Here is a 22,229-nt window from a genome sequence, read left to right as displayed (position 1 = left end):
TGATTTAGAGAAAATCCAGCAGAATTTCCCATGCCTCCTGCCTCATTGTCCCCCAGCAGAAGGTTCCGTCACCCCAGGTGCCCTCTAGGGTGGACCACTTCCGAGTTCATCCACTGTCAGGAAGAGGCACACGGCATGCAACCGCAGGCCCGATGACTAGATGTCAGAGCTGGCTCCCTGTTGGGATATGAGTGACTTTGTGGAGGATGGCGCTTAAATGAGGCATGCCAATTTCCGCACCAGGGTGACGAACATAAGGGCTCCTAAAAGGCTAGCCCAACGTATCTGTATTTCCTTGGGGATTAAAACCCATGATCTTCAGTTCCTCAGAGAACTGAAAGTTGCATGAGAAATCCAGTAATTCCTGTTATCTCAGGCTTTATAAGTCAGTGGAGCCTGTGGAGGTGGCCAGAATCCTGCATTCCAAGCACTGCTGTCTTCTCACAGTCTCGAAGCCACAGCAGTGCCAGGATGTCATGGGAGCTGGCCCCACTGCTGCTCCTCCTCCTCTCCATCCACAGCGCCCTGGCTCTGAAGATCTGCTCCTTCAATGTGAGGTCCTTTGGAGAAAGCAAGCAGGAAGACCAGAATGCCATGGATGTCATTGTGAAGGTGAGCCCCTTTCCTGGGACGAGGATCCCAGACACCCCTCACGCCCTCTCTCCTGTCTTCAGACTTTAAGAGACAGCAAGGAATTTAAAATTAGCCCTTAGGGGGAAAGTAGCACCTGGTTTGGAACAATAAGCACTTCAACTCTCTGTGCCTCCTGCCATCATCTGAAAACAGGGCTGATCACAATCCTCCAGGATGGCTGGGGGGACTGCAGGAGTTGGCAAGTGGAAAGCACTTAATGTAGTATCTGGCTTATTATACATTCCAGGTAAGGGTTGGCTGTTATGCTTTTTATTGCCATTTATTGAATGCCTATATCAGGCACTATAAGCACATGACTTCATTTCATAATCTTTATGAAGAGGGACTATTACTCCCCAGGCAGAGGCGGTGAACAAAGAAAGATGAAGTAACCTTGTACAGCTGGTCCTTTCACCAGCAAAGTCCAGCTCCTTTCTCTCTCTTTTTCTTTTTCTCTTTCCTTCTTTCTTTCCTTCTTTCTCTTTCTTTTTCTTCTTTCTTTTTTGTTCTTCCTTTTTTCTTTCTCTTTCCCTTCCTTCTCTCTCCCATCCTCACTATCCCTCCCCCTCTTTCCCTTTCTTCCTTCTTCTCCTCCTTCCTTCCTCTCTCCCTCTCCTCTACTCCCCCGCTCCTTCCACCTTCACTTACACTTTCCTTGGGTGATATACCCAATGTCTGGGGACACCGTTTGCTTTCTGTGGAGTCAGTTGACTCCCTTTATCCTACAGGTTAGTTTATTGTTGATGCTGGCAACTTAACCCTTCCCCAGGACTCTGGAGGGGTACTTATCACCTTAGGAAACCTGGGGCACTATGGTGTGGTGGGGGAGGCCAGGAGCCCTGGGTTCAGATCCCACCTGCCAGACTTGTGGGCTCGGGAGTCCCTGCACCTCCCTGAACCACCAGCTCCTTGCAGTAAAACGGCGCCCACGCCCCACTGCCACCTGTAGCACCAGCTGGTGAAGAGAACTCAGGGTGCCTGAGGCACCCAGCAGCGCCTGCAACAAGGCGGGTATTCATGAGCCAGAGCCGCTGCTGTTGCTCTCATTGGGAAGGAGGATTGGAGTGAGGACTGGCAGGCTCTGTTCTTACTTGGATGAGCCTCTTAGATATGGGTGGCCCTACCCTTTGGGAGGTACCCAAGGCCTTCTAGATGGTGTCGTTTAACCAGGATAGCAATGCCAAGCCTGTGGGAACCATGACAAGGTTGTTCATTGGGAAACCCTGACATGCAAGGAGATGATGCTCCCCACTTCACGCACGGCCCGTGGAGCCTGGGCAGCCACTGAGTTCCCATCACCTTCCTCACTGATGCAGCCCATCACAGGGGCTCGAACTCTGCATCTCCCCCGAGCAGCCATGTCCTGCAGGGCGTGTCCAAAGTCCTTGTCAAGGCTGCCCCACCCTCCCCACCCTACCAAGAAGCCATCCCCAAAACACTGCAAGAGCCACCCAACAGGGCACTCACAGTCACCCAAGAACGCCCGGCATTCAGAATAGGATTATCTCCAGCACCCATTGACTAAGCACCTCCTATAGGCCAGGAATCCTATGTTCTTATTTAATACTGTGACTTAGGTGGTGTTGCCCCCACTTCATAACTGAGAAAACCGAGGCTGAGAGTAACCCCTTATCCAGGTTTCCATAGCCAGGAAGGGGAAGAGCTGGGGTCAAACACCCCTCTGCAGCCTAGCCATAGAAGCTGGGATGCCTTCTCCACTCTTCCATCCCGGATTTATCACTTCAGAGACTCAGCAGCGTCATGCTGCCATCATTCCGACCTGCACTGGGGAGGCTGGAGAGGGAGGGAGGCCTGCCTTCTCCATCTTGGGGCGGCCCCCGCATACCATGGGCAGCCGACCAGATGCTGACCCCTGCCTGGCCGAGTCTCCTCTGTCCGTGTGTTCTCTAGTATGACCTTAAAGAATGGAGCTTGTTCATCCAGCAAAGGCTCATTGAAGCTAGACCTTGTGTCAGACACATCAAGGCTCTGAGGATGTGGCAGTGGCTGTGGGAGGCATTGCCTCCCTGTTCACGGAGTTTACAGCAGAGGGCAATTATCATTTCAGCAGTGCATGCTATGTGCCAGGCCCTTAATGGGCAGTATCCAGTTCAGCCTCCCAGCCACTATGATTATTGTGCGCATTTTGCAGAGGAGGCAAATGGAACTCAGAGAGGTGAAGTGAGTTGTCCAAATAGTTGTGAAGCACGTAAGTGGCAGAGGGAGGATTGGAGCCCAGGCTCTTCCCACCATGCTGAGCTGCTCCCTGCTTAGAGGCTTGAAACAGGGTTTCACAAGCCACCCTCTGCCTCAGATCTTTCTTTTCCTGCTTTCTTTTCTTCCCTCATTTATTTATTAATTAATTTCTTCTTTCTTCTTTTTCTTTTTCTTCCTTCCTTTCATTCTTTCTCTTTCTTTTTCTCTTAATTTTTCTATCTTCTTTCCTTCTTCCTTCCTCTTTCTCTTTATTTTCCTTCCTTCCTTCTTTCTTTCTTTCCTTCTTTCATTTTTCTTTCTTTCCTTCTTTCTTTCTTTCTCTTTTCTTTCTTTCCTCTCTCTCTCTTCCCCTCCCTCCCTCCCTCCCTCCCTCTCTTCTTCCCTCTCTTTCTCCCTCTCTTCCTTTTTTTCGACAAGTTCTTGCTCTGTTGCCCAGACTAGAGTGCAGTGGTGCAATCACTGTTCACTGTCGCCTTGACCCCCTGGGCTCAAGCAATTCTCCCATCTCAGCCTCCTGAGTAGCTGGAACTACAGGAGCATACCACCACGCTGGCTAATTTAAGAAAAAAAAAGTTGTTTTAAAAAAAAGATTGTAGAGATGGGGTCTCACTTGTTACCAGGCTGGTTTCAAAGTCCTGAACTCAAGCTCCTCCTGCCTCAGCCTGCCAAAGCACTGGGGTTACAGGCGTGAGCCACCGTGCCTGGCCAGCCCTGGATACTTCAAGACCCCTCCAGACCATCTCTTCCCCTCTCCCCAGGGCCACTTATAACACACCTTGATGGATTCTCTCAACACTGGGCGTGCACAACGCAGAAATTCCTCTTCCCTTCCTGTGAACAGAGTCAGGAATTTGGCCTTAGTCAGGGAAACATCAGTGTTTCAGGTCTCAGCTCTGGAAGGTTCCTTCCCTGGGGCTCTCTTGAGGAGATGGAATGAGGGCAAGTGTATTTTTCCTGGTCTGAAATTTGAGCAGGGAGAACATGTGTCAAGAGAGATTTGAAAATGGAATATTTTGCTGGGCATGGTGGCTCATGCCTGTAATCCCAGCACTTTAGGAGGCCGAGGCGGATGGATCACCTGAGGTCAGGAGTTCGAGACCAGCCCTGGCCAACATGGCAAAACGCTGTCTCTACTAAAAATACAAAAATTAGTTGGGCACGGTAGTGCAGGCACCTGTAGTTCCAGCTACTTGGGAGGCTGAGGCAGGAGAATTGCTTGAACCCAGGAGGCCGAGATTGCGTTGAGCCGAGATCGCATCACTGCACTCCAGCCCAGGCAACAGAGCGAGACTCCATCTCAAAAATAAATAAATAAATATAGTGGTCAAGAAGGTGCTCTGTAGTGTAGATAACTTGTTGGCCCATATTCACTCTGTGTTCAAATTACTAAAACTTATGGAGCCTCAGAGTACCCAACTACACTGGTATTGAGGACTGGCATTAAAGAGTTACCACGAAAATTGATGAGTCAGTGATAAGCGGTAACTCTCATGAAGCCATTCCTGTGTGCCAGGCACTGTATTAAGCATGTTATATAAGACAACTCATTGCACTCATGTTAAATAAGTTAGTTGGAAATGCACCTGCCATGTCCCAATAAATGTTGGTCATTACCCCCGACGATTCCTTCCTCATCAAGCAGTTTTCTTTTTTAAATCAGACTGCAATTTTAATTATTAAGGTCTAATTTTTAAATTTTATTTTGTATAAATTAAACAATGATTATTAAAATGAAAATGGTCATTGGAGACTATTGTTAAAACATAGAAACCTGTACAGAAGAAAAGAAATTATTCATTATCCTGTGACTCGAAGGTAATAGTTCTTGGCATTTGGGTAACTTTCTTGCAGGCATGTGTGAGTGCATCGGTCTGAAGCATGGACACCGTCCTCTGGCATCAGTTTTGTATCTGCTTTCTATTATAAATATTTCCCATGATGTTCATATTCTTTTAAAACATGGCTTTAGTGCTATATAATGCCTTATCCTGTGTTTGCAACATAATTCATTGAATGATTTTCTGTTTGGCAATACCTAGGTTGTTTCCAATTTTTTGTTGCAGTATATCTTTCTCTTTGATCTGTACAGGTAATAATAATTTGTTACATGTCTCCTAGATGGCTGGCACTGGTACCCACTTAATCCTCTAGCAACCCTGTGAGGGACTGATATTATCATCCCAATTTATAGATGAGGAACCTGAGGTGCAGAGAAATAGTGGATATTTCTTATTTCCTTACAATGAAAGACATTATTATTATTATTTTTTAAATGGACTCTCACTCTGTCACCCAGGCTGGAGTGCAGTGCTGCAATCTCGGCTCACTGCAACCTCTGTTCCCCCCATTCAAGTGATTCTCCTGCCTAAGCCTCCTGAGTAGCTGGAATTACAAGTGTGCGCCACCGTGCCTGACTGATTTTTGTATTTTTAGTAGAGATAGGGTTTCACTGTGTTGGCCAGGCTGGTTTCAAACTCCTGACCCCAGGATATCTGCCTGCCTTGGCCTCCCAAAGGGTTGGGATTACAGGCTTTAGCCAGCTTGCCCTGCAGGACAACATTCTTCAAAGTGGGAAAACTGGGTCAAAGGGTATATATATTCGAAAATGCCTTCTAGAAAGGGGTGGCAGTCACAGTGACTAAATCGGCAGGCTGACTTGGCCAGCAGCTTCCAGCTCACAGGAGAGCCCTGCGTGGCTGATGCCATGGAGTTCAAGCTGTCCATGGAAGGCTCCAGCCTTAGGACATTGTTCTACTCCTCAGTCACTACACAGATGGACCTCCCGCCTAAGGCACCCTCCTAAAGGCTGAACCCCCAGTCACAGAGGCACCCGGACAGGTGAGTGCTGGTCTCTCCCCACTCGGTCCTTCTGAAGACGATACTGGAACGTGTGCTCTGGAAATAGAGGACCACTGGCGTAACCCTCCTACTCCAGGTCTTTGGAGGCTATGTAAGAGGACATAATTAACCTTGGGGGCCAGGCACGGTGGCTTATGCCTGTACTTCCAGCACTTTGGGAGGCCGAGGTGGAAGGATCACTTGAGGCCAGGAGATTGAGGCTGCAGTAAGTTATGATCACACAGCTGCACACCAGCCTGGGTGACAGAACAAGACCCTGTCTCAACAAAAGAAATTAACCTTGGGGATGCCTTGTCCTTGACCAACAAATCTTGTGACATTGAGCCCATCAGGATCCCATACACGGAAAGGCCCCTGCGTTCACAAAGCGCTGTGGGCTTGGTCTGCACCCTGGCCTCCAGGCTGTTGCTTACCTTGAAGGAGCCTCTCCTGTATTCCTTTCTCTCTGAGTGCCTTCTCATCTTTCAGGGCCCATTCAAATGTCACCTCCACCTTGGAGCCCTTCCCAATCCTCCCAATAGAAGCTCTTAATTATTCCTCAACACTTCTATAACTTGTGACCTTTATTTAGCGCAGGATTTTTCCCCCTCACATTATAGCTAGCTGTTTGCATTTGTCTCTCTTGCTGGACTATGCGTCTTCAAGAGCAGGAACTGTATTTTAACAGTTCACTATGGTGGGCTTTGTAGTCACACAGGCCTGAGTTCAAATCCTGGATCTACCACCTAATCTGGCTGTGTAACTTTAAGCTAGTCACTCAACCACTCTGAGCTTGCTTTCTGCTGGTGTTTAATGGGCTAATAAGCATAGTGATCGCATAGGGTTGTTGTGAGGCTTGAAGTAGGTTTGGAGTAAATGTCAGCTTTGATGATTATTATCATTATAATGATACCTCTTTATTTCTAATCCAGTCTGTTACCTTGCCTTACTAAGGGCTCAATCAATATTTCTTATTATTATCGTAATTATTCAAGCAAAGCCAAGAGGCAGGATATTGTGGGGAGGTCATGACCACAGGCTCTAGGCTTGAATTGCATAGGTTCAAATTCCGCCTTGGCCACTTTCTAGCAGGGTGACTGGGAGTGTAATTCACTCAACTTTCTCTGAGCCTCAGGCTCCTCTTTAAAACGTACATAAAAAAGGACCTGCCTCAGGGAGTCCTTCATTCAGTTCAGAGAAGAAATTATTTTAATAAGCATGCAATGCAATACTTAAACACAGTAAGTCTCCAATAAAAGGTTTTATCCATCTACAGTAAATGACCTCAAACCCCTGCAAATTCTCTTTCTTGCAGGTCATCAAACGCTGTGACATCATACTCGTGATGGAAATCAAGGACAGCAACAACAGGATCTGCCCCATGCTGACGGAGAAGCTGAATGGGTAACATGGGGAAGGATGGGCCCTCTAGGGCTCAAGGTCAAGTGCAAGGGCATCTGAAAGCCCCCAGGAACTGAAAGTCATGTGAGATCTCACACTTGACCACCAGTTCACACAGCCAGTGCCGCCCACAATTCCAGCTCCCTTAGCCATGGTCCTGAGAACATTCAATCAGCTGATTTCATGATGATAAAACAGAATAGGGGAAATAGATGAGGGGTCTGGAAGAAATAAATGAAAAAAAGCAGACAAGTCTGACCTAAAAAGTACAATTATGAAGAAGATGTTGGAAAAAAGAGAAAAGATTAACCAACAATAGAAGAAAGATCAGTAAAATTATGACATGCTCACACACTGGAATATTATGCAGCTGTTAAAAATCATGCTGGTGGCCAGGCATGGTGGTGTGTGCCTAGCATGCCTGTAGTCTCACCTACCTGGAAGGCTGAGGTGGGAGGACTGCTCGAGCCCATGAGGTTTAGGCTACAGTGAGCCATGATCACCCCACTGCACTCCAGCCTGGGCCACAGAGCAAGACTGTCTCTTAAAAAAAAAATCATGCTTGCTACAGAATAACTTAGAGCTAAATATCCAAGCATAGAATAATGGCTGCAATATGTTGAAAAAAAGCAAGTTGAGAATTGTAGGTAAAATAGTCCATTTGAGTCATCATGTTACATGAACAAGGGTCTATTTGTGTTTCCATGTGCATAGAAGATGAAAGACTGGAAGGATCCTCTCCAAACTGTTAATAGTGGTTACTTCTGCGGGGTGTGATCAGAGAGCTGTGGTGAAGGGGGCTAGTGAAGGAATGGGGGCCACTTGCTTTTTATTTTAGTACTTTTATTTTTTTTGAGACAGAGTCTCACTCTGTCGCCCAGAGTGGAGTGCAGTGGCAAGATCTTGGCTCACTGCAGCCTCCACCTCCCAGGTTCAAGCAATTCTCCTGCCTCAGCCTCCCAAGTAGCTGGATTTACAGTCATGCACCACTATGCCTGGCTAATTTTTGTATGTTTCATAGAGTCGAGGTTTTGCCATGTTGCCCAGGCTGGTCTTGAACTCCTACCTCAAATGATCTGCCCGCCTCAGCCTCCCACAGTGCTAGGATTACAGGTGTGAGCCACTGCACCTGGCCATCTCAGCAAGACACACTTAATAGGGAATTTTGAACAAATGCCATGTCTGAGTGTTGGACAAGGGCGAGGTGGTAGATCCTGGTGCTGTCACCCCCCAGCCTCAGGGCTTACCCATCATAGGGAAGGAATGTGAGGACAACTGTAGAAACAGGCAAGAATCCATGTCAATCTGCCGAAGGGCTTCCCTTTTAGTGGGGGAACTGAGGAGAGGGACCTGCCTGAGTCACCCAGCCAGTAAGTGGCCAAGCCCACCTTTGACCTTGCATCGTGTCTGATCTCATAGCCAGTGCTCTATCCTTTGTCACCTCAGCCTTCCTTGGAGTGGCCCTAGTCAGGTTTGTGGGAGACTGAGGGAACAGGTGAGCTCCAGGCATCTCCACCACAGCCAGTGTGGGGCGAGTCTTTTCACACCAGTGGTCTTGGCACTCCCCAACCTGTCTAGACTGTCATGGACTCCAGGCAGAGCCAAGCCTGTTTGTCCCCTTATCCCCCACAAGCCAGGATGGGCCTTAGTCACTTTGCAGCTGAGTCAGCACAAACAGTTTGCTAACTCAGGACTTGGCAGGCTAGGTCCAAACCAGGGCCAGCCTCCCCAAAGGGGAAGCCTGGCAGAACATACTGTCCACACTCCAGGGGCCCCAGGGGCTGGGTCCACCTTAGAATAATGCACCTGAAGTCTCAGGAATTTCCGTAAGGTCTTAGTTGGCCCCTAAACACCCCCTCTGCTTTTTTTCCAACTGAACCTGAGACTCTACTGCAGCTTTAGACATGCCCTAGATCTTTCTCTGAGCAGATAGAGTGAAACTGTGTTAGGCGCTACCCAGAGTGGAGTTATCAGCAGGTTTAGCAAACACACAGAGCCTGGTTCCCCTGGTGTAGGTGAGGGGCAAGGCCATGGCTGTATCCCCAGCACGCGGATATAAACAAGTGAGTTGAAATCATGGTCCCAAGGCTCGTGAGAAAATGCCTGGTGGTTTTCAGAGGAGAGAATATTCCTGCTCATGATAAATGCTTGGGGTGGTTCGTGGACACAGACAGGTGACCTGATGAAGTTTATTCCACCAGAAAGCATGAGCTGCAGCTGCAGCCATGGGCACGAGTGGGGGCAGGGGCTAATTCTGGCCCAAATCGTCTTCTAGGGTCTCAATGGCCTCCCATAGGTTCAGGCCAAAGCATGTGGGTTTGGGGGTGAGTTGGATCTGGGTTCAAATCCCAGCTTTGCACTTGCAAACCATAAAAAGGGGCTAATGATAAGACTGTCCTCATAAGGCAAGGAATAATGGCTATAAAGATCCTGGCAGATGCCACATTCCAGTCAATCAACGGTGGCCGTCCTTACTGGACTCAAAGGTTATGATGAACAGCGGTTCTTCCACATAATGCCATCGGGTGTATGGAGGCAGATCAGAAAGAGGGGAACACGTACAGTAAGGGAATGTTTATTCCTTAAGAGGCAGTGTGAAATCTTTGTTTTCTAGAAACTCGAGGAGAGGCATGAGGTACAACTATGTGATTAGCTCTCGGCTTGGAAGAAACACATATAAAGAGCAATATGCCTTTCTCTACAAGTAAGTATCATCTATGCTCCCTGGAACACGGCCACTAATAAATCGTGAATTGAATCAAAATGCACGTCTTTTCTTCAAAACCAAATTTTGATCTCTAACTAATTCTCAATGTTGATTAAAATAATTGCTGACAAAACTGGGGGTTTATGCAAAGTATTAACTCTTCAAGCTGAAAACACACAGGGTCTCCTAACACCTCACTTGTTGGTTGGCTCAATGGTTGCCGGGCTAGGAGTTCTTTATTCTTCATAGTCAAGTCCTGGCCCAGGGCAGGAACCCTGAGGTGCCCAGCACAGCTAATTCCTGAACTTCATATTCTTTTCTTCTTCTTACTAGTAATTTCTTTTTTTTTTTTTCTTTTTGAGACGAAGTCTCAGCTCACCGCAACCTCCTCCTCCAGGTTCAAACGATTCTCCTGCCTCAGCCTCCTCACTAGCTGGGATTAAAGGTGCCTGCCACCATGCCCAGCTAATTTTTGTATTTTTATTAGAGACAGGTTTCATCATGTTGGCCAGGCTGGTCTCGAACTCCTGACCTCATGATCCACCTGCCTCGGCCTCCCAAAGTGCTGGGATTATAGGTGTGAGCCACTGCACCCGGCCTTACTAGTAATTTCTTAAGTCTGAACATTAACTTGTGGGTGCCCCAGATAATTAGTACGGCTTCAGCTCCCAGCTTCTCAACAGCTACCTGGCTGTTGAGGAGAATTGACTCAGCCTTGTTCTCAAGCAAACGATCCCGTGCTTGCGCCTGCTCTGGATTCTAAGAAAACTGTGGGACCCTACGTTTCTGCTTCGTGAAAAGAGTAAGAAAAGGGCTGACTCAGCTGGGAGGACTTCCTTTTCTTTCTTTTAGGGAAAAGCTGGTGTCTGTGAAGAGGAGCTATCAGTACCATGACTATCAGAATGGAGACACAGATGTGTTTTCCAGAGAACCCTTTGTGGTCTGGTTCCAGTCACCCTACACTGGTAAGACCCGCAGGCCCCTCTGTCTGGGACCTCCCCAATGCCCCGTGAATGCACAGCAGCCTTGTTCGTGAGTTCAGGTTTATGCAGCCCATTAGGGAGGCATTAGGCTGGATGCAACTGTGCATCGCTTCTGATACCTCAATGTAGACGATGCATTTCAGTGTGACGGCACCAGGCTTGCTTCTCAGAATGCCATGACTCAAGACCTCCCCAGCCTGGAACCCACTTCCTGGAATCAATGGTAGCTCCACTCTCTTTGGAGCATTTAGGCTCATGGAAATTATTTTCTGCAATTCCTTGGCCCTGTCAAGTACAACTGTTCCTTCCTTTTTATTTTATTTTATTTTTTTTTAAATGGAGATCGTGCCGGTTCCCATCTTAACAGCAACAGCTCGAGCCCCTCCTTCCTTTTTAAAAATCCTTGCCGGGCACAGTGGCTCATGCCTGTAATCCCAGCACTTTGGGAGGCCAAGGAGGGTGGATCACCTGAGGTCAAGAGTTTGAGACCAGCCTGACCAACATGGTAAAACCCCATCTCTACTGAAAATACAAAAATTAGCTGGGTGTGGTGGCACACACCTGTAATCCTAGCTACTCAGGAGGCTAAGGCAGGAGAATTACTTGAACCAGGGAGGCAGAGGTTGCAGTGAGCCGAGATCACACCACTGCACTCCAGCCTGGCGCCTGGTGACAGAGCAAGACTCTATCTCAAAAAAAAAAAAAAAAAGAAAGAAAAAAGGCCAAGCGCAGTGGCTCACGCCTATAATCCCAGCACTTTGGGAGGCCGAGGCGGGTGGATCACGAGGTCAAGGGATGGAGACCATCCTGGTCAACATGGTGAAACCCCGTCTCTACTAAAAATACAAAAATTAGCTGGGCATGGTGGCGCATGCCTGTAGTCCCAGCTACTCGGGAGGCTGAGGCAGGAGAATTGCTTGAACCCAGGAGGCGGAGGTTGCGGTGAGCCGAGATCAAGCCATTGCACTCCAGCCTGGGTAACAAGAGTGAAACTCTGTCTCAAAAAAAAAAAAAAAAAAATTCCAAGTTATGGGTTAGGGGAACCCCTATCCTACAGGCTTGCTCTCCCTCCAGTCGCTGCATCGCAGTCTCCTCCACAGGCTGCAGGGGGAAAGAAAATCCAAATGGATTGCTCCGTCAACTCTAATGACAGTACTTGTACTGGCCCCTGATTCAGTGCCAGCCTCCCGTAATCCTTGCAATGACTACAAGGTAGGGAGTGGATTATCTCCACTTTACATTTCAGGAAACTGAGGTTTACAAAGGCGTGGAGTCACCCAGCTACTGAAACAGACAGGCCAGGGTTGTAACTCAGGTCACCACCTCAGGAGCTCAAGTTTTTTTGTTTTTTGTTTTCTGTTTTCAAGACAGGGCCTTGCTCTGTCATCCAGTCTGGAATGCAGTGGCATGATCTTGGCTTACTGTAACCTCTGCCTTCTGGGCTCAAGCAATCTTCCCACCTCAGCCTCCCAAGTACCTCAGACTACAGACACGCACCACTACACTCAGATAACTTTTAAATTTTTTGTAGAGATGAGGTCTTGCCATGTTGCCTAGGCTGTTCTTGAGCCTCTGAGCTCAAGCCATCTGCCTGCCCCGAGTCCATGTTAACCACTATGCAATGCTTGATGGAGTCAAGGATCAAATGTTTTTTCAGTACCTACAATGTGCCAGGCTCTGTTGAGGGCACCAGATAAGACAGAGGAGGTGACACCAGGCTGTGCCCTGAAGAAGCCAGCCATACAGAGGGCTGGAGAAAGGGCATTCCAGGTGGAGGGCACAATGAACAAGGGGGAAGTGGGAAGGAGGCTGGAGTGTTTAGGGGGACCAAAAGAGGATGGGGGAGTGCAGGGGAGGCCTGAGGAGGAGAGCCAGTGATGAGGGCACGTGGGGCCCTGGAGGCAGCCTGCTGGGCTCAGTCCTGGCTCCTCTCTGTGTGACTTGAACAGTGACCATCCCACAGCCCTTGCCTCTTGAGGTAAGAGGGGGATCCAGGCTGAGAATGAGGGGAAGTCCCAGGAGGAGGTGATCAGAAGGTGACAGCTGCTGTTAGCAGGTGGTCCAGGCACGGCTTCTGAGGCTCACCCACATTGCCACACTCAGGCTTTCTTGGTCCTCCAATGGTGGGGGAAGGTTTTCAGACACTGCACAAAAGTCCTTTGTGAATATCATGCTAATTTTTAAATGGCTTTTTGGAAATTTTTTTTTTCTTTTTGAAAAATTAGCTGAGCATGGTGGCGCGTGCCTGTAGTTCCAGTTACTCGGGAGGCTGAGGCAGGAGAATTGCTTGAACCCAGGAGGCGGAGGTTGCAGTGAGCCGAGATCGCGCCATTGCACTGCAGCCTGGGTAACAAGAGCGAAACTCCGTCTCGAAAAAAAAAAAAAAAAAAAAAAAAAGAAACCCCAGCTCTATTTAAAAAGAAAAAAAAAAATTAGCTGGGCGTGATGGTGCATGCCTGTAATCCCAGCTGCTCTGGAGGCTGAGGCAGGAGAATCACTTGAACCTGGGAGGCAGAGGTTTTGTTGAGCTGAGATTGCATCATTGCACTCTAGCCTAGACAACAAGAGCGAAATTTTGTCTTAAAAAAAAAAGAAAACCTTAAAAAAAAGGTAGAAAATACAACCATAAATATATACAATTTTTACCTGTCAATTAAAAAAGAAAGAAGAGGGATAAAATACATCAGAAACAGAAGAAAATACAGATTTGCCACACACACACACAAATAGGAAAATAAAAGCACCCACAATGCAGCATGGAACACAGTCTAGCAGCTTTCTCTTAGCCATGAAGGGTAAGTGGGAGAAATGAGTCTTTCATGTACTGAAAATAGGCAGCCTAATGACCTCAAGATCAATTAAAATCTCCACCACTGGCTGGACCCTCTGGGAACTGAGGACCCAGACAATGCAGCCCGTGCCTTCTGGAGGGGAGAGCCTATTTCCCTCCAGCAGTGTTTGTGAGACCTTGACAGGGGAAGTGTGTGACCTCTGCCTCTTTCCTGTTCCTCAGTTGTCAAAGACTTCGTGATTGTCCCCCTGCACACCACTCCAGAGACGTCCGTTAAAGAGATCGATGAGTTGGTTGATGTCTACATGGACATGAAACACCGCTGGAAGGCAGAGGTGACGACCACTGTGTCAGCCGTTTTCCCATCTAGCAGGGGCAGGCTCTGGTCCCTGAGTGGGATGAGTACCTCTCCAGGGAGTGAGAGGGGCAGGGCATGTGCAGGCCACCACCACTTACAGCCTCCTTTAAGGCCTTTCTTCAGCCCTAAGTATCCCTCTTGCTAAATCTGCCTGGGTACCCTGCATATGGGCCTTGTGAATTTCCACACTTTCCCATTAATAACAGATGCCAACATTTACTGAGTGAATAGCTAGTGCCAAGTACTGTGCTGAAGCTTGACATGGACAAGTTTATGTAATCCTCCCAATAATCCCTTGAGGTAGCTACAGTACCTTTCTCATTCCCACTTTGCAATTGAGAAGCGTGAGGCATAGACAGGTCAGGATTGTTTCAGCAGCAAGCGACAGAATCTTAACATGGCTGATGAAAAGAAGGAGCAATTGTTTGATTTGTGTAATTGAAACGTCCAGGAGTAGTTCAGGCATAGCTGGATCCAGGGCTCAGACAAGGTAATCAGGGCTTGATTTATCTCTTCCTTTCCATCTCCTGGTCCCCCTTTCCTCTGTGTGGCTCCATTTTCAGGTTGCCTTCACCCATGGGATGGCAAGATGGCCACCAGCAGCCTCCAGACCAACTAATACATTTTCTTTCCCACAATGCAACAAATACTCTGGGATTGAGTCTCATTGGCTCTGACTGAATCATATGTTCATCCCTGAACCAATCATTGTGATCAGGGGTTGAGATACTCTGATTGGCTAAATCTGTGTCCACCTCAGCTCCACCCCAAACTCATCATTTGAGGTGGAGGATGGATGGGTGGTCTCCCAAAGAAACTTGGGGTGCTGTTTTCATGGAAGGGGCACACATTTGCCATCCCTATAGGCTCCGCTCTTTCCACTTCTGGAAGAGAGAGATGCACCACTTGTGGCTGTGAGGGTCTGTGAAAGCTCTTGGCAAATACGGAAGTGCCCCCAAGGTTCTTCTTCTGTATTTCTCTTTTCTCCTTTCGGAATGTGACTCCTGGGATCCCCCTTCCTCCTCCTGAGTTCTGCTGCTCAAAGTGCAAAATGAATCAAATAAAAGTGTGAACATAGTCCATCAGAGCTGGGCGTGGAAAAGACCAGGGTGTATTTCATTGCTTAATAATAAATAGGTCAAAAGCAAGATTCATTCTTTCCAAAAATTATGAAATCATTCACTTATTCAACAAAAATGTATTGAGCATCCATGAGTGTTGGGCTGTGGGAAGGCATCAGTCCCTTAAAAGTGAAGAAGAGGGGAAACTGCCTCAGTGAAGCAGACTGGGGTGCGATTCTTGACTTCACCACTTGAACATCCCTGTCCTGTGGCCTAGAGCAGGTCACTGAACCTCTCAATCCTGTTTCGACAGAAGTCGGTGGGCCCTTCTACCTCCTATTGTTTATTGCTATGAGGTGTAAATTTAAAGACACCTAACGCTAGGCCCGGCACATAGCGAACGCTCAGCAAATCATGTCTGTATTAGCAGAAGCTGGTGATCACTGAGGTTAAGGAAGACAACCGTCCTCAGCTGAACCCATCAATCTCAGGGAAAATCGTGATCACCAAGGTCAAAATAAAATGTTCTTGAAGAAAACTCTAAAGTCAGCAATGCTCCACCAAACAATAACACAAACAAGGAAATCTGGCACTTCCTCTGGATTATGGAATGTTGACGATTCTGCTTCAAGAGCCAGACAGGGAAAAATATTTCCAAGATAGAAAGTTTCTGTTGGTGGCCTTGGGTGGGGGTGGACAGCTCACTCAATGGTCCCCTCCCCTGAAGATACCTCCCACTTCCTCAAGGGACTGAATTTTCACAGAAATAAGTTTCCAACTTCAAAACAATAGGAGAGAAAGAGTGATGCCCAGGCTGTCAATACACCACCCAAATTCACTTTTGCTGCTTGGTAACAAACGGCGTCGATTCACTCATATGTTTATACCCTGCAGTAGTTTGAGCCGGAGACGAAAAACGTAAGGGAATAGATTCACCGAATTCTTTAAATCCCCACCTAACTGCATGCTGAATTACAGAAATGTGGTAACTAAGAACAGCAAACCTCCTCCTTCCCGTTACCAACAGCCTGCCTGGTACGCACTCGCCTGTCATTGACTCATCAAAACTGTGACTCAATTTTAAACAGCGAAAAGAAATCTTTAAAAATCCTGTATTCATTTGCTAGAGCGGCCAAAACCAAGTGCCGTACCAAAGATTGGGTAGCTCAAACGATAAAGTGAGTTCCTCACCGTTCTGGAGGCCAGAAGTCCCAGATCAAGGTGAGCTGGCAGTGAGGTTTCCTTTGGGGCCCTCTCTCCTTGCTTGTAGATGGTCGTCTTCTTCCAGGGTCTTTACACGGTCTTCGCTCCGTTTTTCTGTGTCCTAATCTCCCCTTTTTATAAGAACGCCAGTCATTTTGGATTAGAGCCCACCCATATGGCCCCATTTTACCTTAATTCTCTCTTTAGAGGTTCTAGCTCCAAATACAGTTGCGTTCTAAGGTGCCGGGGGTTAGTACTTCAACATAGGAATTTGGCCGGGGCAGGGGCAGCGGGTAGACAGGATTCAGCCCACGACAGACCCTGTTGTTTACTGGGCCTGGAGGCGGAGTCTTTGCTGGAGTCCTGGGTGAAAGCATTCTGCAGCAGTACCCACCAGGTGACCATTCCAAATCTTGTCTTTTAGAATTTCATTTTCATGGGTGACTTCAATGCCGGCTGCAGCTACGTCCCCAAGAAGGCCTGGAAGAACATCCGCCTGAGGACCGACCCCATGTTTGTGTGGTTGATTGGGGACCAAGAGGACACCACGGTGAAGAAGAGCACCAACTGTGCGTATGACAGGTAGGAGGCCCCTGCAGGATGCTGCCGGCTCGCCACAGTGCATGGCATGCACTAGAAAAGGCGCAACGTGGCTGGGCGCCATGGCTTACACCTGTAGTCCTAGCACTTTGGGAAGTCTTGATGGGTGGATTGCTTGAGTACAGGAGTTTGAGACCAGCCTGGGCAAGATGGCAAAACACCTTCTCTACAAAAAAATACAAAAATCAGTCAGGCATGGTGGCACACACCTATAGTCCCCGCCACTCAGGAGGCTGAGGTGGGAAGATTGCTTGAGCCCAGGAGGTGAAGGCTGCAGTGAGCCGAGATTGTACCACTGCACTCCAGCCTGGGTAACAGTTGAGACCTTGTCTCAAAAATTTAAAAATAAAAATTAAAAAAGCACACTGCTTAGAGAGCTTATTATTATTAAATTAAATTTCAATTTAATTAAGTCAATTAAATTTCAGCCGCCTCTACTGGGTACCACATGCAGTGTATGCACCGCAGGACCGTAGTGATAGCCCTGGGCACGGTAGCTTAGCAGAGGTAAGCACTGGCTTCGGTGTCATACAGACCTGGATTTAAGTCCTGACACCACCACTTCATATGTCTGTGGCCAAGAGACAGCGCTCTGTGTCTCCATTTCCTTACCTGTAAAATGGAAATTATCATAGTGCCTCACTCATGAAGCTCCGACGTGGAGTAGATGAAATAACATGTCAGACTGCTAGCACAACGCCTGGCATATGGCAAGTGCTCATCACATGCACGGGCTGTTAATTGTTCCATCACAAAGACTTGCCACAATTTATTCATCCAATCCCCATCATTAGGCATTAGGCTATTGCCAAGGGTTTGCTGTTATAAATACCGCTAAAATGAATATCCTGTATGTGCATTGTGTGCAAGTATTTGTGATTTCCTCAGGAAACAACTCTAAAAATGAGACCATTTAGTGCAACATTATTTATACGTTTAAAGCTTCAGCTACGTATTCCTAAATGCAAATGCGTACATTGAAGTCATAGCATTCCCTGTGCTTTTTAAAGCTGATTTTCAAACAGCTTTCATCTTTGCTCCTTCAATGGGAACAGTGGCGGGAGGCGTGTGAATGTCAGTGATCTTCCATCATAGGGGCCACAGGCGGGGAAACCCCTCGGAGCCTGGTCCCAGGTGGTGGCCACAGTTCCCAGAGTGCAGCCCTCCACGAGGAAGTGTGAGACGGCCATCTGCAAGAGAGCTGCTGGGCCCCTCATTTTCACTTCTCAAGTCCTGAGGTCTAGCTTTCATTTCCATCCCATGACCTCCTTTGTTCCTCTTGGAGCTTTTGGGGCTGGTGTTTCCTTTGCAAAAGTCATCACTTTGCAAAGTGGAAACCCAAGGTGGGGAGTTACAGGGGACTCAGTGCCCAGACCATCCCCGCCCCCTATTTTGAAGGACTTCCAGCAAAACTGGGTCGATGGCCACTCAGTCACACGCACATGCCAGTTGTGTGCCCTTGGGTAGGTCAAGTCGCTTCTCCAGCGCCATTTCTCTCCCCTGGCCAATGAGTGGGAAGTGATTGAAAATGATACAGAAGAATCATAAGGCAACATGGCCACAGGAGATCAGGTGGGAGGCAGAATAGTTTAGAAAAAGATGTGTACTAAAAGGATCCTGATTTTATACACATGAATGCCCATGGATGGTGGGATCACATGCAACATTTTGAAGACTAATTTCTTATTTTGATGCTCTGAACTTGTTTTTCATAACAACATGTGTAACTCTTGGGGCTTTTGTTCTTCAGACAGAGTTCTGCTCTGTCGCCCAGGCTGGAGTGCAGTGGTACAGCTTACTGCAACTTCCCGGGTTCAAGCGACTCTCCTGCCTCAGCCTCCTGAGTATCTGGGATTACAGGCACACACCACCATGCCTGGATAATTTTTTTGTACTTTTAGTAGAGACGGGGTTTCGCCATGTTGGCCAGGCTAATCTTGAACTCCTGACCTCAGATGATCTGCCCGCCTTGGCCTCCCAAAGTGCTTGGATTACAGGTGTGAGCCACCATGTCTAGCCTCTTGTGGCTTTTAAAAAGTCATAGGCCAGGTGTGGTGGCATATGCTGTAATCCCAGCTACTTGGGAGGCTGAGGCAGGAGGATCACTTGAGTCCAGGGGTTCAAGGCTTTAGAGCAACATGATCACACGCCTAGGAATAGCCACTGCACTCCAGCCTGGGTAACCTAGTGAGACCTGTCTCAATACAATAAAATCAAAAGTAAAACTAAATAAAATAAATTGAGAAAATAAGAAGTCATAAAAATGATGTTTTAAAAATGGAGCTAGGCAAGATGGTCTCAATTCCAGTCTTCGCTCCATGTTCACATACTTACTGAACACCTCTCATGTGCTGAGTGCTGGGGGAACATGCAGACACGCCAGGACCTGGCCGTGCCCTGGACCAGCCTGGGAAAACTTCACATGAACACTGACCAGGTCCGGCACATCCCTAAAAGAAGTCAGAAACAGAGGAGCCTTAAACACGTCGTTCTTGGCTCTCTGAGTCTTACAGAAAGCTTTCACAAATCTCTAACCTGATGTGAAGAATTTACATTTGGGTTGAATTAGAAGTTAGCCGTAGGCCGGGCAGGGTGGTTCACACCTGTAATCCCAGCAACTTTGGGTGGCTGAGGCTGGCAGATCACCTAAGGTCAGGAGTTCAAGACCAGACTGACCAACATGGTGAAACCCTGTCTCTATTGAAAATAGAAAAATTAACCAGGCATGGTGGCACACACCTGTAATTCCAGCTACTTGGGAGGCTGAGATAGGAGAATCACTTGAACTCTGGAGGCGAAGGTTGCAGTCAGCTGAGAGCATACCACTGCACTCCAACCTGGGTGACAGAACGAGATTCCATCTCAAAAAAAAGAAAAAGAAAGAAAAAAGCCTTGGCGGTGGTATTAGCAAATACAGACACCAAAACTGTCGATTGGAATGGGAAAGGCAGTGGGCACTCAGGAAATGGCAGTTTGACTCACCTTGCCATTCCTCGGTAAGTCACTCAGGACCACGTGGACCCCAACTGCATCACTCAACTCGGGAGTGTTAGTCTGTTTCCAAAACTCCTTAGACTACCTCATTCTCACTTTTTGTCATTACTGCAAAGCACACATACTGTGATTTTCCTCAGTATTTTTCATTAAATCCCTTAATTTCATACTGAAATAATTTTTTTTTTTTGAGACGGAGTTTCGCTCTTGTTACCCAGGCTGGAGTGCAATGGCGCGATCTCGGCTCACCGCAACCTCTGCCTCCTGGGTTCAGGCAATTCTTCTGCCTCAGCCTCCTGAGTAGCTGGGATTACAGGCATGCGCCACCATGCCCAGCTAATTTTTTTTATTTTTAGTAGAGACGGGGTTTCACCATGTTGACCAGGATGGTCTCGATCTCTTGACCTCTTGATCCACCCGCCTCGGCCTCCCAAAGTGCTGAGATTACAGGCGTGAGCCACCATGCCCGGCCCTGAAATAAATTTTTAAAGAAATTTCATAATACTAACATGAGTAAGAAAGAAGTATCATTTACCATAAATCGAAGGTCACGTTAAAAATTAAGTCTGATGAAAATCACACGTTGTTAAATTCTGCCTTCATTCTCTTGCCTACAGAATGCTCGGAGATGGCAGCCTACTCTCTGTCAACACAGGAGCTTAGGGAGGTATTAAAGAAAAATCAGCACCTCCCTGAATTTCTCCATGATCAAATCAGAAAAAGTGAAAAATAATTGGAAAGGGAACAGCGTTCTCAGTACGCAAGTCACTGTTGTATAGGGTGGTGTGCGTGTGTCATATAAAATCTTCTCCTACTCCACCAGGGACATTGCCACACTGGGAGACAGTGTCCTGGTGTCCACAGAACCATGGCAGGGACTGATCCTATTTCAAAGTCGCAGGCACTGTCCTTCAGGGTCACAGGCTAAAATCAGGTCTGGACTTTGAGCACCACATAAAAGGGCCAGGCTGCTCAGTCAATTCCACAGCAGACACAGACCTTGGCTTGATCTCAGTAATCCACAGGGTGAATTAACACAACCGTTTTCCCTCCCCTTGCTCCAGGATTGTGCTTAGAGGACAAGAAATTGTCAGTTCTGTTGTTCCCAAGTCAGCCAGCGTTTTTGACTTCCAGAAAGCTTACAAGCTGTCTGAAGAGGAGGTAAGGCTGCCGTCTTGTCTTTCTACGTCACTATCTGGGAAAAATGGATTAGCCTGGGCAACACGGCCAGACCCCATCTCTATAAAAAATTGGCCAGGCGTGGTGGTGCTTGCCTATGGTCCCAGCTACTTGGGAGGCTAAGGTGGGAAGATCACTTTAGTCTGGGAAGCGGAGGTTGCAGTGAGCCAAGATCACACCACTGCACTCCAGGCTGGGCAACAGAATGAGATTCTGCCACACACACACACACACACACACACACATGCACACACACACGATGGGATGATGTCATCCTTTGTGGTCACCACTGAAGACACAACATGGGTCACTATTCCTTGAGTCTCAATGCCTATGATTCTGTGATTTGATATTGATTTCGGATGGAGCTGATCCTGGACTGACGCGCACCAGTATGTGTTCTGTGGGGTGACGTCCGGCATTTCATCTCTCCTCCCTGGTTCTGAATTTGCTCATCACTGATGAAAGCATCCCCCAGGCATCTCCTAATTTCCAAATCTATCTCCCTTTTCTCCTTACAGGCCCTGGATGTCAGCGACCACTTTCCAGTTGAATTTAAACTACAGTCTTCAAGGGCCTTCACCAACAGCAAAAAATCTATCACTCCAAGGAAGAAGACAAAGAGCAAACACTCCTAGATCCAACGGCGTCATCTTTTAACTGTTTCTTGCCTCTAAATAAAATGTTTCTCTAACAGATGTGAACTGCTCCCTGCACTTAGGTAACAAGACTGGTCTAGCTGCTTCTGTGTTTTGACCTGAATTTATTCTAACTTGAGCTAAATTGAAAGGAGAATCTGTTATGTCTCTCTTGGTCTCATACGTCCCCTGAATTGTCCAAAAGGGAACCAGGGGCATTTGTAGTCCAAAATGATGGTCTTCATGCCCTGAGCCAGAGCCCCATCCACTGTCACTGCCCCGTCAGCCCTGTCACACCAGAGGCTGCAGGAGGAGGAAGAGCGTCCGCTTTCAGTCCTCATGAGAGGTCCTGTTCCATACGCAATGACCAGAAACACCAAGTCCCCAGCTGCCACCTGTGATTTGGGCAATTAACTGTTTTAAGAATCTGCCCCCTCCTGTCTGAAGTCAGGCCACCACCATGTCTCACAGGGTTGAAGGGTAAAAGCCACTCCTATCTGGTTTCTCCGCCTTTGAATTGTCCTCTTCCAACTCAGCCAGCCCAGGAACAATCAGTGTCATCCTCTGAAATACTAATCTGACCACAGCCCACTCTCAGTTCCACTCCCTGCCCATACATCCTTCAG

The 22,229-nt window shown here is 47.7% G+C and overlaps 1 protein-coding gene across 1 annotated transcript; it reads left to right on the top strand.

The window, feature by feature from the left end:
* Window positions 1–195: 195 nt before the first annotated feature.
* On the top strand, window positions 196–21,663 carry DNASE1L3 (deoxyribonuclease 1L3). Its single transcript, XM_064367266.1, has 8 exons — window positions 196–612; window positions 7,004–7,092; window positions 9,704–9,793; window positions 10,649–10,761; window positions 13,793–13,905; window positions 16,617–16,774; window positions 20,851–20,947; window positions 21,487–21,663. Exons 1-8 carry the CDS (start codon window positions 346–348, stop codon window positions 21,601–21,603), a joined length of 1,044 nt encoding a protein of 347 aa, XP_064223336.1. The 5' UTR covers window positions 196–345; the 3' UTR covers window positions 21,604–21,663.
* Window positions 21,664–22,229: the final 566 nt, after the last annotated feature.

Source organism: Aotus nancymaae, unplaced genomic scaffold (genome assembly GCF_030222135.1).
Source record: "Aotus nancymaae isolate 86718 unplaced genomic scaffold, 86718_ANA_hifiasm-v0.15.2.pri h1tg000067l, whole genome shotgun sequence".
NCBI lineage: Eukaryota > Metazoa > Chordata > Mammalia > Primates > Aotidae > Aotus > Aotus nancymaae.
The sequence above is the reverse complement of the archived record's forward strand: the minus strand, read 5'-3'. Positions and strand labels throughout refer to the sequence as shown.